The following is a 15,210-nucleotide window of genomic DNA, read 5'->3' as shown; positions in this document are numbered from 1 at the left end:
GTGTGGATTCCAGTTCTCTCATCATCTGTGATAGGAAGTTAAAATAAAGAAAGGTGTGAATACCTGAGCCTGCTTTCTGCTTTCCTCTTGACGGGCTCCTCTTTGTACATGCGCGTTCCATAAAAGTACCAGTAGAGGGCGCCGTTCCCGTCCCTCCCCAGCGGCTCCACTCTCAGGCTGTCGGCGTCCAGCCCCTGAAGGGGTTAAACGTTTCAATAATAGCACCAAGCAACGTCCAATCCACGCTCACGTATACCAAACGACGTCCAATCCACGCTCACGTATACCAAACAACGTCCAATCCACGCTCACGTATACCAAACAATGTCCAATCCACGCTCACGTATACCAAGCAACGTCCAATCCACGCTCACGTATACCAAACAACGTCCAATCCACGCTCACGTATACCAAACAACGTCCAATCCACGCTCACGTATACCAAACAACGTCCAATCCACGTATACCGCAGAATGACCGTAATCCATTCAACAACGTCCAATCCACGCTCACAAACTCCTTTTGGTGTTTAAAGCCTTATAACATACATACTTTAGCTATTGAAAAATAGCAGATCTACAAGCTATGAGGTCTGCTACCCTTATGGGTCCATTTGGTTGCATTTGTACACTCAGTTAGTCAGTTACATCAACATTGATTGTACAATATAAATCGGGGTCCCAGAGATAGAAATGCCATTAAATGGGGGTCCGTAGAGTAATATGCATGTCAAACTGGGGGGTCCTTGAAATTAAAACGGGTTGAGAATCACTGCTAGAGAGCCGTCAGAATCTTCTCTTATGGGGGTCCCTGCATGGGGGTCCACGGGCTGATTAGTGTCAATTTGGGGGTCCTTGACAAAACAACAACAAAAGTTTGATCTACATGTCAAACTCAAGGCCCGGGGGCCAAATCAGGCCTGTGAATGAATTATCTTTGGCCCGCGGGATGATATTTAATTAGTATTACAACTGGCCCTCTGGTATATTGCACGGACCACCATAATACTACAAGTCCCACAATGCACTGTGAGTGCATTTTCACATATCGAGGGCCCGCAAGCATGCGTCTTCTCTTCACTATTGATCAGCAGTAGAAGTATATCACTTGTGGTCAATTTTCAGCTAGCCCTCTCCCCAAAAATGGCCCGTGTGTTGAAACACAGTTCGGCCCTCGACTTGTACCAATTTCTTTATTTTGGACCACTGTGTATTTGAGTTTGACATCCCTGTACTAGACTATACCTTATTATATAGACTAGACTTTTAGGCGAGTGCCTGGCGTTTTCAGCTGGAGAAAAACACAAACATTGGTGGTCAGCGTCTCCTAATTGGGGCGACAGCGGCGGTCAGACTACCTTCAGCAGGTCAAAGACATCAAGACTACCTTCAGCAGGTCGAAGACGTCGGCGGCGTCCAGCCGGTAGTCACAGAGACGGTGCAGAAGCTCCACCTGCGTGCGGGGGGGCAGCTCCTCGAACGCCCCGCGGCGCAGCGGGTTGGGCTTCCCCTCCTCCAGCTCCCAGCGGTAGTTGATGATGTCGTCCAGGTAGCTGCTGAACGCCTGTGGGCTGGAGGGGAGAGGAGAGGAGAGGAGAGGAGAGGAGAGGAGAGAGAGGAGAGGAGAGGAGAGGAGAGGAGAGGAGAGGGGAGGAGAGGAGAGGAGAGGAGAGGAGAGGAGAGGAGAGGAGAGGAGAGGAGAGGAGAGGAGAGGAGAGGAGAGGAGAGGAGAGGAGAGGAAGATGAGGGGGAGGGGAGGGGAGAGGAGAGGAGAGGAGAGGAGAGGAGAGGAGAGGAGAGGAGAGGAGAGGAGAGGAGAGGAAGATGAGGGGGAGGGGAGGGGAGGGGAGAGGAGAGGAGGTCAAACAACATGTCACTCAAAATGTCTCACAAATGCATTGTAAATCCTGTTTCAATGACTCAGTGGTTCTCAAACTATTTCATGTCAAGGACCCCTAGAATTATATGTATTTCGCCGCGACTTTCCCAGTTATTCATAAGGTTGATATTATCTGAAAATATGTTGTTCCAGGGACCCCAACCCCCCCCCCCCCCCCCCCCCTAGACACAAATATTTGAGCTAAAAAAAGAACGCTCTGAAAGATTGTTTTTCTCATGTTTTATATACTGCAATCATGTTTATTTAACATCTATATATGTACAATGTTAATTCATTTTAATCTATATAGGTAGAGGCCTCGTATAAGCCCCTTGGGCTTTTTTGCCTCAGCCTAGCACCTTACCCTTCTCATATTTATATGTTCACTGTGTTGTTTTATGCTGTGCTACATACTGTAAATAAATACAAATACAAATTATATTCAAACATTTGGGCGACATTTTCACGAAAAAAAAAGAAATAGCAGACCTACAAGCTTGGCACAGAGTGCCGCGCTACAAGCTTGTAGATCTGCTATTCTTAGCATATTATAGCTAAAGTATAACATAATGCTTTAGTATAACACCAAAAGGGGTTCCCGCCCGGCCCAGAATGGGTTAAAAGGCCCACATGCTTGTGGCATTTTATTAAACGTTCTCGCTGCTTCAAGCCGAACCGGTGTAGCAACGTTCCAGATCCCTATCCCGTGATGCCAGGCATGCAGATGTCACTGCCGCCTCGCCTCGCCTCGCCCATCCTTTTGTCTGATTTGCATCTGCCCACAACTAGATGATCTATATCTGGCACTATAGCGTCTCCATCTCGTCTTCAGTCCTGCGGTGAAGGAGCGTGCGTGGGCTTGTTGCACACTCACAGGAAGACTGGCTGACTCATGTGTGTTTCAGCGATGACTCACTGCATCGCATGGAGAGTCGGTTTACTCAAGCATGGCAATCTGGGGCAATCTTAAAGGTGAACTCATACATTTTCCCCACTGTAAATATCCATTAGAAGAGGCGGTCGAAAGTCAACGGCTCAACTCTCTCCCGCATGTGATGAAATGATAACAATAAGGGTGGGTAGGGTAGCCAGGGGGACCTGTTTATAGACCTCAACGGTTCTCCCTTTGAGCTTCCTCGGTAGTGGGTACTGTATTTATGAGCATTGTATAGTCTGTCCTGTTTTTTTGTTACTGGCAGAGCTGTGCCACTTGTCTTGGCCAGGTCACACTTGTAAAAGAGACTTCAGTCTGTGTATGTGTTTTTTTTTTTTTTTTTTAAGATATTTTTTGCGGCTTACGCCTTTATTGATTTTTTTAAGGGATAGAAAGTAGGCTGACAGGAAACGGGAGAGAGATGGGGGGATGACATGCGGTAAAGGCCGTGTCGGGTCCGGGAGTCGAAACCGCGGCACACCGCGACTGGATCACCAGTCCGGTGCCCAGACCGTTACGCTACGGCCTGGGCCTGTGTATGTGTTTTTTACTGGTTAAATAAAGGTTAAATAATACAAAAATAAATTGGGACAGCTTTGCTGCAGGAAGCGCATTTCCCATTAATTTACTCAGATTCGTTAGGGCAGGAGCTTATCTCCTGTTTCTGTAGCGTGAGGCAGCTTGAAGTACAAGTACACCCCCTGGACATGAAGTACAAGTACACCTCCTGGACATGTTGTACAAGTACACCTCCTGGACATGTTGTACAAGTACACCTCCTGGACATGTTGTACAAGTACACCTCCTGGACATGTTGTACAAGTACACCTCCTGGACATGTTGTACAAGTACACCTCCTGGACATGTTGTACAAGTACACCTCCTGGACATGTTGTACAAGTACACCACCTGGAATTGATGTACAAGTCCAGCCCCTGGACATGTAGTACAAGTACACCTCCTGGACATGACGCTAGTATGTCGCAGGGACTGACCCCCCCCAATCCAAACCTTTGATGCTGAGTGCCAAGCAGGGGAGACACTGGGGGTCCCAACCGTCCCATTTTTCAGAACCTTTGGTATAACAGACATGTTTGGACATCTGAAATATTATATGATGGTGCATAAGCTCACAATCCGTCTCAACGCCACCGCCATACTAAAGAGTTGAGGGCCTAGAGACTCGAGCGTTTAAAGCTAGATTTAGCCTAGAGACTCTAGGCTAAATCTAGGCTTTTACGCGACGCCACATGCCTGGCAAACGTTTTCATATACAATGTATTATTTCACATGATGAAAACATGAGTCTAAATTCAGCAAATATTGCAATTTTAGATGGCCACACTCTTCCTTGGTTCCTTGGTTCATTGGTTCCCGACCTTTTTATACTGAAGTAACCACCTCAGAAAATATTTGTCTCTCCTTCAAGCACCACCATAATAACTGATGTTAAAATACAGGAGCGTAATAATACCTGTCCTTTTTGTTCCATTCCTATAAGCCAATAATGCTGCTGCTCTGACAAAACTCTGTCTATAATCACTAATCAGCACAACTGATGATATTTATAATGTGATTCATCCGTTCTCAAATATTCTATTAGCGGCTAGGTGTGCTGTCGTCATGCTCATTTCAGCACGTCTGGAGAGCCTATTTTATTTACATAATAGATACATATTTTAGCGTGATGATTGAGTTGAAACCGAGTAATACACTGTCTGGATGTTATCTGGAATGGAAATAAAAACTGAGTATTCTGTAATCAGTAGCAGCTGTGATGGACGGAAGCGCAAATATGGGGAATTAAACGGGTGAGCTTCATTTTTATTGGCTTTTATCGATGTGTATCTCTACACGTCATCACGCAGCACGTTTTCGTTTTAATAAATAAATAATGCAATCGTTTTTATGGACCTTTGATATAAAAACACACAGAAATGAGAATTTTCTAAAAAATTGGCATCCATTGTTAGGTATGCCCATATGATGACCACGGATATGGTCTAAAAGTGTGAAAAACGTCTTTTTCATTTCACTGCACCTTTAAACCAATTGCTTGCTCAGAAGAACTACCTGTAGTAATACAAGGTATAGTTTCATTCCACTTTTGTCTTTTACATTTTTTTTGGGGGGGGGGCAACTACTCTGAGTACCACCAGAGGAGGGCTCAAGTACCACCAGTGGTACTAGTACCCTTAGAGCAGGGGTAACCAACCAGGGGCTCGCGAGCTACCAGTAGCTCGCGGAAGCCTTTCAAGTCGATCCCGAAGTGTCAGACTGACGGGCACCCAGCCATCACTGACAATACACAGCAGAACGTGTATAACGTATATTTAGAATAGCGCGCAGGGATGGCCCGGCCGCGACGTGTCTCGGGCCATCACTGCCGTCTGCAGAGTTCTTTTGTTCCATTGTTTCACTGCTATCACCGGTAACCGTGCTGTGCATAATAGGCATGCATATCAAAACATTACAAACAGTATAAAAACCCACAGAGCTAAACGGGCCTCACTCAGTCACTACTAAACCTACACAGGCGAACAGTGACTATACTCTCTTCTTACTATGGAAGGACCAGCGAAAAAGAAAGCCAAAACCTATCATTTCAACCAGGAATGGGAGCATGATTTTTTTTTCACGTCAGCTAATGGGAGCACTATATGCCTCGTATGCCAAAAGTCGTTGTCTATGCCGAAACGTGGAAACCTGGAACGCCATCATTCCACCACGCATCCTAAATACAAAGACCTTTTCCCACTGAACAGTCCATTAAGATCCAAACGAATTGATGAACTGAAAGGTGGACTACGAAAACAGCAGCTGCTTTTCACCGCACCGCCAACAACAGCAAAAAGCAAGCTGGCGACAGAGACCTCCTTCCGAATTAGCCATGTTTTGGCTCAGCGCAAGAAACCGTTTACGGACGGGGACATGGTTAAAGAAATCCTGAATGTCGCGGCGGACTGCTTGTTTTCTAACCTTAAAGACAAGTCGGAAATCAAAGCTTTGATCCAAACGTTGTCGCTTGGTGCACCTACTGTCGCCAGGAGAGTGGAATCCCTGTCTGAAGATGTATCGCAGCAAGTTTTCAAAGACTTGTCAAACTGTGAATACTTTTCACTTCAGTTTGACGAGTCCACTGATGTGACGGACACCGCCCAGCTAATTGTGTTTGTACCATCAAAGAGGACTTTCTCGCCCTTATTCCATTGAAACAACGGACCCGGGGTGTGGATGTGTACAATGCATTCAAGGATTACGTGCGTGAGTACAAGATTCCTCTTCGTAAAATCGTGTCAATGACAACAGACGGGGCCCCCGCGATGCTTGGTGTTCATTCTGGATTTGTTTCACTGTGCAGAAAAGACGAAGACTTTCCGCCGTTTGTAAACTACCACTGTGTGATACACCAGCAGGCACTGGCTGCTAAAGCGATTGACATGTCACACGTGATGAACGTTGTTGTCAAAATAATAAACTCAATTCGTGCAAAGGCGCTACAGCACCGGCTGTTCAGGTCTTTATTGGACGAACTGGACTCTGAATATGGCGATTTGATTCTACACGCAGACGTGAGGTGGCTGAGTCGGGGGAAAGTGCTGCAGCGTTTTCTTGATTTACTGCCAGAGATCATCATTTTTCTCAAGTCGAGGGGCGAGGAGTATGATCAGCTGTCTGACGACGCTTGGTTATTGGACTTGGGCTTTCTCACGGACCTGACAGCAAAACTGAACGAACTTAACCGAGAATTGCAAGGGAAGGACAGAGACATTGGTGACATGATTAGTGCAATCAATGCGTTCAAAACGAAGCTCGATTTGTGGAGCTCACAGATTCGACGTGGAAGGCTTCAGAATCACTTCACGAATCTTGACAAGGTGTTAAAAAACCTCAAAGAGAAAACAGCCTTTCATCCCGAACAATTCTGTGCAATTCTGTGCAAACTGACATCTGAATTTGATCGTAGATTTGTTGAAGTACAACGCATGAGTCAAGTAGCTGCTTTTGTATCAAACCCTTTCCTCTTTACTGAGCCTACTGTCATTGAACTGCTGTCCGATAAAATGCAGGATGTGTTTGCATTAACTTCAGATATTGAAATGGAGATTATTGGATTAGTAAGTGACTGTCACCTGCAGGTCAGAGCTAAAGAGAAGGAATTTTGGTCTGTTGTGAGCAGAGAGAAGTATCCGCTGATTGTATCGTGTGCACTCAAGCTGCATGCCTACTTTGGTTCCACATACTTATGTGAAATGGCCTTTTCACAAATGAAAATAATAAAATCCAAGTTTAGAACTCGTATGACTGATTCACATCTTAATGACACCCTCAGACTGGCAATCACTAAATATGTACCAGATTTCAAAACGCTTGCAGATAACGTGCAGTCACAGCAGTCTCATTAAAGGTGGGCTGACCCTGAGAGTATGTCACCATATCTGTGCAAATATATATGGTCATGTTATGCCTATGTCATTTGAACATCTGCCAATGTGAATATTCATTGAAATGAGAAACAAAATATTGTGCTGTAAAAGCAATTCATGTCCTTTGCATTTTGTTTTATTAAAAAAAAACTCAACAAAGAAGTTTATTTGTATTTTTGTCCTAATATTTTTTATTTCTAATACATTTGTCTTAATATTATTTTACATTGATAATATAACTTACTATAAGTATTTATTCTAATTTACTTTAGTCTTTGTGTGGATGTTAGCCTGTCAGAAATAGCAAAAAAACAAGTGTTTTTTCTAACACGTTTTAGTGGTAGATCTTGGCTTACAATTGGGAATAAAATGGGCTCTTGGGCTTGAAAAGGTTGGTTACCACTGCCTTAGAGTATATATGGATAGAGATGGCATCCGAGTTCTCCTCCCATTCCACTTGCATTAAGTTGCTCAAAAAGCGCATGAGGCGATTTCACTCCTCACTCCTCCTTCCGGGTATAGGAACAGAGTGCATTCTGGGATGGATTTGCCCCACAAACACATGAACGCGCTGCCGTTGAACGTGCACGAACGCGCACGAACGTGCTGCCGTCGTGAACGTGCAACAATGATAGTCAACGGACCAGCAGCGCGTTCATGTGTTTGGGGCCCAGCGCTGCAATATCAAATTGGGGCCACTATGTCCATTTGGCCTCAGGGTTTCCTCCGGGTGCCGTCGGTCTCTATTCATATATATATATACTCTAAGCTAGTAGCAGTGGTAGGGAAACACCTCTGCTCCACAGGAGTAAGAAGCCAGTTGGTCCAGCCAGCCTGGCTGGAGAGGCTGGAGGGAGGCTGAACCAGCAGGGACAGTCAACAACCTGCTTTATCCCATTTTGGGGCGGAAACCCCTTTTGGTGTTATAGCATTATGTTATGCTTTAGCTATTGAAAAATAGCAGATCTACAAGCTCATAGCGCGCCACCGAGTGGCGCGCTACGAGCTTGTAGGTCTGCTATTTTTTGAAAAATCGAAGAACGACTGACATATAGAAACATAGCTTTTTCTGAAAACTGTCAGGATGTAGAAGACATTTTATAGAATCTGATCTCAGGTCAGAATGGGTTATTGGACCGGACAGCCCGCTGGCATCCTGGGGTGGGGGTGGTGGTGTGGTGGTGGGGGGTAGGCGGCTGCATCAGCGCTGGCCTTTCTTTCACAGAGCCCCCCCCCCCCCCCCCCCCCCCCCATTTCATCCACACGCGTTAAACGCTCCGCCGGAGCGGGGGAGGGAGGGATGAGGTTATTGGAGGACGGGTAGGAGGAGGGAGAGATTGGGGTCGGGGGGGGGGGCGGCATGGCTGCAGCTGTGTGAAAAAGTGCCCACTGGTTCTTTCAAGATAAGCCTGAGTTTCTCTCTCTGTCTCTCTCTCTCTCTCTCTCTCTCTCTCTCTCTCTCTGTGTCTCTCTCTCTCTCTCTCTGTGTCTCTCTCTCTCTCTCTCTCTCTCTCTCTCTCTCTCTCTGTCTCTCTCTCTCTCTGTGTCTCTCTCTCTCTCTCTCTCTCTCTCTCTCTCTGTTTCTACTTTGTTGTACAATGGTGGCCGTGCAAGAACGGCCAAACTGAAAGCTCACGTTGAAGCGACGCGGGTTTGAGAAGGAAGGAAAAAAAAGTGATATTGATTTTAAGTCGTATTGCCATGCCCCACACCTCTCTTCCTCTCTTTGTGCTGTTGCTTCGATGTGTGAGCCCCCCCCAACCCAAGACCCTTGATGTGAGAGCCCCCCCGAACCCAAGACCCTTGATGTGTGAGCCCCCCCGAACCCAAGACCCTTGATGTGTGAGCCCCCCCGAACCCAAGACCCTTGTCTGTGTTCGTCTGAACCAGCTGGGTGCACATCATGGAATCGGCCCAATCCCAACTGGACCCAGCGTTTTCATTCATGAGCTTTCTCCCGTCAGTGAATGTAACCTCCTCACAGCCTCACAGAAACAGTCTTTTCTTTAGACCCTTCCTCCTCCCACACGGTACCCTCACCCTCTTCACAATCATCATCATCATCATAATTTTTCGACCGCGGTCGAGATCGTGGATTTCACAATATTACGCCAGACTTCCCGGTCCATCATTGCCATCCCCAGTTCCTGCTTACTGATGCCTCATGTGTCCCTATAGCGATGACATCTAATCAGGGAAGGACAGTTTTCTACCCTCTGGTCTGCTTTGAGGCAGGACTCCAGAGAAGAAGGGAAGATATAACCTCATTGTCAGCTCTGTAGCAGTGGCCGGAAAACTGTGTTCTTCTGGATCGGACCAGTGAAGAAACACGGGGAAGGTTGCCGTATATTAGATTAGATCAGTCGATGGGTGGCTCTTCTAAAAACAGATTTTGCGCTCTCGTCAGAAGGCAGGTGTTTAAGTGCCATCCAACCGTTTCTCTCTAGTTTCTTTGAAAGTGTCCATGTCTCGGAGCCTTCACAACCAACAAGGTGTTCAGAAATGATTCCTTACCAAGATAGGACGGAAACAAGACAACTCACCCCGTTTCTGTTTTCCTCCCAGAATCTTCCCCAGTGAGGGGTGGGAGAGGCTGGACAGCAGAACTTTGAATTTCTCTAACTATAAACTTTCATGACAGCAGACAGCCTAAGTACAAATATAATTTATGAAAAGCTACTACAGTGAAGTCTGTTCACAGAAGTTGTTGTAGGATATGTGGGGATTATCTGACGAGGTACCATTTGAGGGGGCAAAACCTTACATATACTAAATAATACTAAATTGTTTATAGGGTCAATTTAAGTAAAATAATATAGCCTTTCCACAGGAGTATCTTTTTATATTTTTCCAAAAAGAATACAAACAGCCAATAGCATATTACAAAGTTATCCCCCTCACTGGGGAAAATTCCGGGAGGAAAAACAGGCACGCACCGGGGCGAGTAGTCCAGTATTCGATAGGACAACTTGAAACTGAGACATTATGCCTTATAACAACGCACATTTGTTCACACTGAAAGGACATTGTCCATGTATCAGCTCTGTGTCGTTGGTCAAATTGCCACTAACTATTATTATTATTATTGTAGTTTCTGTTATCTCCGTTTCATTCATTGGAGAACGTACCGTCTCCTCTCTGACCCACAGACAAGGACCTCTGCGTCCTTGACAACAACTTCAACCCACTTTTAAACCCGAGGACGATTCTACAAAACATTGTAAATCCTGACAGTTTTATGAAAAACCTCATGTTTCTCTGTGTCCGTCATTCTCAAACCATTTCATGTCAAGGACCCCCAAGATCGGCCCAGGCCGTAGCGTAACGGTCTGGGCACCGGACTGGTGATCCAGTCGCGGTGTGCCGCGGGTTCGACTCCCGGACCCGACACGGCCTTTACCGCATGTCATCCCCCCATCTCTCTCCCGTTTCCTGTCAGCCTACTTTCTATCCCTTAAAAAAATCAATAAAGGCGTAAGCCGCAAAAAAATATCTTAAAAAAAAAAAAAGGACCCCCAAGATTATTATGTAATTGGCCGCCGACCCACCATCTGAAAATATGTCGTTCCAGGGACCTTCCAGAAGCAACTGAAAGAATGTACAGTATATTCAAAGATTTGCACTACATTTTCATGATTTAAAAAAAAAATAGCAGACCTACAAGCTCATAGCGCAGTAGATCTGCTATTTTTCCAATAGCTAAAGTATAACATAATGCTTAAAACACCAAAAGGGTCTCCCTTCCCAATTATGATAGGTCTGGTTTATTTTTCACATACTATATTTTCAGCACTTTCCAAACAAACAATTACCTTTATTTTTTTTCTGAAAATCTACAGGCCAAAATCTCTGCGATATGTTACATTGTGAGGTTGTAAATTGGGTATTTTTGTTCCGTGACACCATCGTACAGGAAATTAGCAAATTGAGTTACCAGACTTATTTCGGAGGGTTTATTTCTCAGTCAGGAGAGATCTCGCCGTTGGACCACAAGGTCATGGGTTCGATCCCGGGCAGCGCATGATTAGCACGCGGCAAGTCGTGCGGTTTAGTACTGGGAGCCGATGGTATAGGTAGGTGTGGCGCTACACCTCAGCAAACCAAATCTGCCAGGGGTCAAATAAGATAGTCCCAACCTACTTACTCAACCTGTATATATCGTTATAATATCGTATGATTTACACAAAAACACAAAAAGTTAGAATATGGAGATAGGTCAGGTTTCTGCGCTCATTTTATCGAGGCAGAAATATGTTGGCGAGAAGGAAAAGCCCATCGTCTGATAATGAATTGCATTTTTATAGCGCTTTTCCAAGTGCTCAAAGCGCTTTACAAAGGTTCATTCATTCATACATTGGGAGGTGAAGGTTCACTCATTCATACGTTGGGAGGTGAAGCAGCGAACAGTCGACACCAGCGTCCTCACTTCCCACATTCACACCGACGGTGGCGAGCTCACACCGACCGACGCATTGGAGGCAATGTAGGGTTCAGCGTCTTGCCCAAGGACACTTCCACATGTGGACAGGAGGAGGAGCCGGGATTCGAAACGCCGACCCATGGATCAGTGGACGACCTGCTCTACCTCCTGAGCCACAGCCGCCCTGCACGCATTGCTGAGAACACATCTGAGAACACTGAACCTCTCTCTGTGAGGCTGAGACCTGAATGCACTGAACCTCTCTCTCTCTGTGAGGCTGAAACCTGAATGCACTGAACCTCTCTCTCTGTGAGGCTGAGACCTGAATGCACTAAACCTCTCTCTCTCTGTGAGGCTGAGACCTGAATGCACTGAACCTCTCTCTCTGTGAGGCTGAAACCTGAATGCACTGAACCTCTCTCTCTGTGAGGCTGAAACCTGAATGCACTGAACCTCTCTCTCTGTGAGGCTGAGACCTGAATGCACTGAACCTCTCTCTCTGTGAGGCTGAAACCTGAATGCACTGAACCTCTCTCTCTGTGAGGCTGAGACCTGAATGCACTGAACCTCTCTCTCTGTGAGGCTGAGACCTGAATGCACTGAACCTCTCTCTGTGAGACTGAGACCTGAATGCACTGAACCTCTCTCTCTGTGAGGCTGAAACCTGAATGCACTGAACCTCTCTCTCTGTGAGGCTGAAACCTGAATGCACTGAACCTCTCTCTCTGTGAGGCTGAGACCTGAATGCACTGAACCTCTCTCTCTGTGAGGCTGAAACCTGAATGCACTGAACCTCTCTCTCTGTGAGGCTGAGACCTGAATGCACTAAACCTCTCTCTCTCTGTGAGGCTGAGACCTGAATGCACTGAACCTCTCTCTCTCTGTGAGGCTGAGACCTGAATGCACTGAACCTCTCTCTCTGTGAGGCTGAGACCTGAATGCACTGAACCTCTCTCTGTGAGGCTGAAACCTGAATGCACTGAACCTCTCTCTCTCTGTGAGACTGAAACCTGAATGCACTGAACCTCTCTCTGTGAGGCTGAAACCTGAATGCACTGAACCTCTCTCTGTGAGGCTGAGACCTGAATGCACTGAACCTCTCTCTGTGAGGCTGAAACCTGAATGCACTGAACCTCTCTCTGTGAGGCTGAGACCTGAATGCACTGAACCTCTCTCTCTCTGTGAGACTGAGACCTGAATGCACTGAACCTCTCTCTGTGAGACTGAAACCTGAATGCACTGAACCTCTCTCTGTGAGGCTGAAACCTGAATGCACTGAACCTCTCTCTGTGAGGCTGAGACCTGAATGCACTGAACCTCTCTCTCTGTGAGGCTGAGACCTGAATGCACTGAACCTCTCTCTGTGAGGCTGAAACCTGAATGCACTGAACCTCTCTCTCTGTGAGGCTGAAACCTGAATGCACTGAACCTCTCTCTGTGAGGCTGAAACCTGAATGCACTGAACCTCTCTCTGTGAGGCTGAAACCTGAATGCACTGAACCTCTCTCTGTGAGGCTGAGACCTGAATGCACTGAACCTCTCTCTGTGAGGCTGAGACCTGAATGCACTGAACCTCTCTCTCTGTGAGGCTGAGACCTGAATGCACTGAACCTCTCTCTGTGAGGCTGAAACCTGAATGCACTGAACCTCTCTCTCTGTGAGGCTGAGACCTGAATGCACTGAACCTCTCTCTGTGAGGCTGAGACCTGAATGCACTGAACCTCTCTCTCTGTGAGGCTGAGACCTGAATGCACTGAACCTCTCTCTCTCTGTGAGACTGAGACCTGAATGCACTGAACCTCTCTCTGTGAGGCTGAAACCTGAATGCACTGAACCTCTCTCTCTGTGAGGCTGAAACCTGAATGCACTGAACCTCTCTCTGTGAGGCTGAGACCTGAATGCACTGAACCTCTCTCTGTGAGGCTGAGACCTGAATGCACTGAACCTCTCTCTCTGTGAGACTGAAACCTGAATGCACTGAACCTCTCTCTCTCTGTGAGACTGAAACCTGAATGCACTGAACCTCTCTCTGTGAGGCTGAAACCTGAATGCACTGAACCTCTCTCTCTGTGAGGCTGAAACCTGAATGCACTGAACCTCTCTCTCTCTGTGAGGCTGAAACCTGAATGCACTGAACCTCTCTCTCTCTGTGAGGCTGAGACCTGAATGCACTGAACCTCTCTCTGTGAGGCTGAAACCTGATTGCACTGAACCTCTCTCTCTGTGAGGCTGAAACCTGAATGCACTGAACCTCTCTCTCTCTGTGAGGCTGAGACCTGAATGCACTGAACCTCTCTCTGTGAGGCTGAAACCTGAATGCACTGAACCTCTCTCTCTGTGAGGCTGAAACCTGAATGCACTGAACCTCTCTCTGTGAGGCTGAGACCTGAATGCACTGAACAACTCTCTGTGAGGCTGAGACCTGAATGCACTGAACCTCTCTCTGTGTGAGGCTGAGACCTGAATGCACTGAACCTCTCTCTCTGTGAGGCTGAGACCTGAATGCACTGAACCTCTCTCTCTGTGAGGCTGAGACCTGAATGCACTGAACCTCTCTCTCTGTGAGGCTGAGACCTGAATGCACTGAACCTCTCTCTCTGTGAGGCTGAGACCTGAATGCACTGAACCTCTCTCTGTGAGGCTGAGACCTGAATGCACTGAACCTCTCTCTCTGTGAGGCTGAAACCTGAATGCACTGAACCTCTCTCTGTGAGGCTGAGACCTGAATGCACTGAACCTCTGTCTGTGAGACTGAGACCTGAATGCACTGAACCTCTCTCTGTGAGGCTGAGACCTGAATGCACTGAACCTCTCTCTCTGTGAGGCTGAGACCTGAATGCACTGAACCTCTCTCTCTGTGAGGCTGAGACCTGAATGCACTGAACCTCTCTCTCTGTGAGGCTGAGACCTGAATGCACTGAACCTCTCTCTGTGAGGCTGAAACCTGAATGCACTGAACCTCTCTCTGTGAGGCTGAGACCTGAATGCACTGAACCTCTGTCTGTGAGACTGAGACCTGAATGCACTGAACCTCTCTCTGTGAGGCTGAGACCTGAATGCACTGAACCTCTCTCTGTGAGGCTGAGACCTGAATGCACTGAACCTCTCTCTCTCTGTGAGGCTGAGACCTGAATGCACTGAACCTCTCTCTCTGTGAGGCTGAGACCTGAATGCACTGAACCTCTCTCTCTGTGAGGCTGAGACCTGAATGCACTGAACCTCTCTCTCTCTGTGAGGCTGAAACCTGAATGCACTGAACCTCTCTCTCTGTGAGGCTGAAACCTGAATGCACTGAACCTCTCTCTCTGTGAGGCTGAAACCTGAATGCACTGAACCTCTCTCTGTGAGGCTGAGACCTGAATGCACTGAACCTCTCTCTGTGAGGCTGAGACCTGAATGCACTGAACCTCTCTCTGTGAGGCTGAAACCTGAATGCACTGAACCTCTCTCTCTGTGAGGCTGAGACCTGAATGCACTGAACCTCTCTCTCTGTGAGGCTGAGACCTGAATGCACTGAACCTCTCTCTCTGTGAGGCTGAGACCTGAATGCA

General features: G+C 46.9%; 1 protein-coding gene across 1 annotated transcript in view; it reads right to left on the bottom strand.

The window, feature by feature from the left end:
• The window catches only part of cecr2 (CECR2 histone acetyl-lysine reader), a 104,824-nt gene that overhangs the window by 51,967 nt on the left and 37,647 nt on the right, over window positions 1–15,210 (bottom strand). The window contains exons 3-4 of the mRNA XM_083763388.1: window positions 1,387–1,570; window positions 64–194 (exon numbers count right to left, since the gene is read on the bottom strand). Coding sequence (XP_083619514.1) covers window positions 64–194; window positions 1,387–1,570 — 315 coding nt within the window. The remainder of the gene's footprint in view (window positions 1–63; window positions 195–1,386; window positions 1,571–15,210) is intronic.

This window comes from Protomyctophum parallelum (assembly GCF_964188405.1).
Source record: "Protomyctophum parallelum genome assembly, chromosome: 4".
Lineage (NCBI taxonomy): Eukaryota > Metazoa > Chordata > Actinopteri > Myctophiformes > Myctophidae > Protomyctophum > Protomyctophum parallelum.
This window is presented reverse-complemented; position numbering and strand designations above follow the sequence as displayed.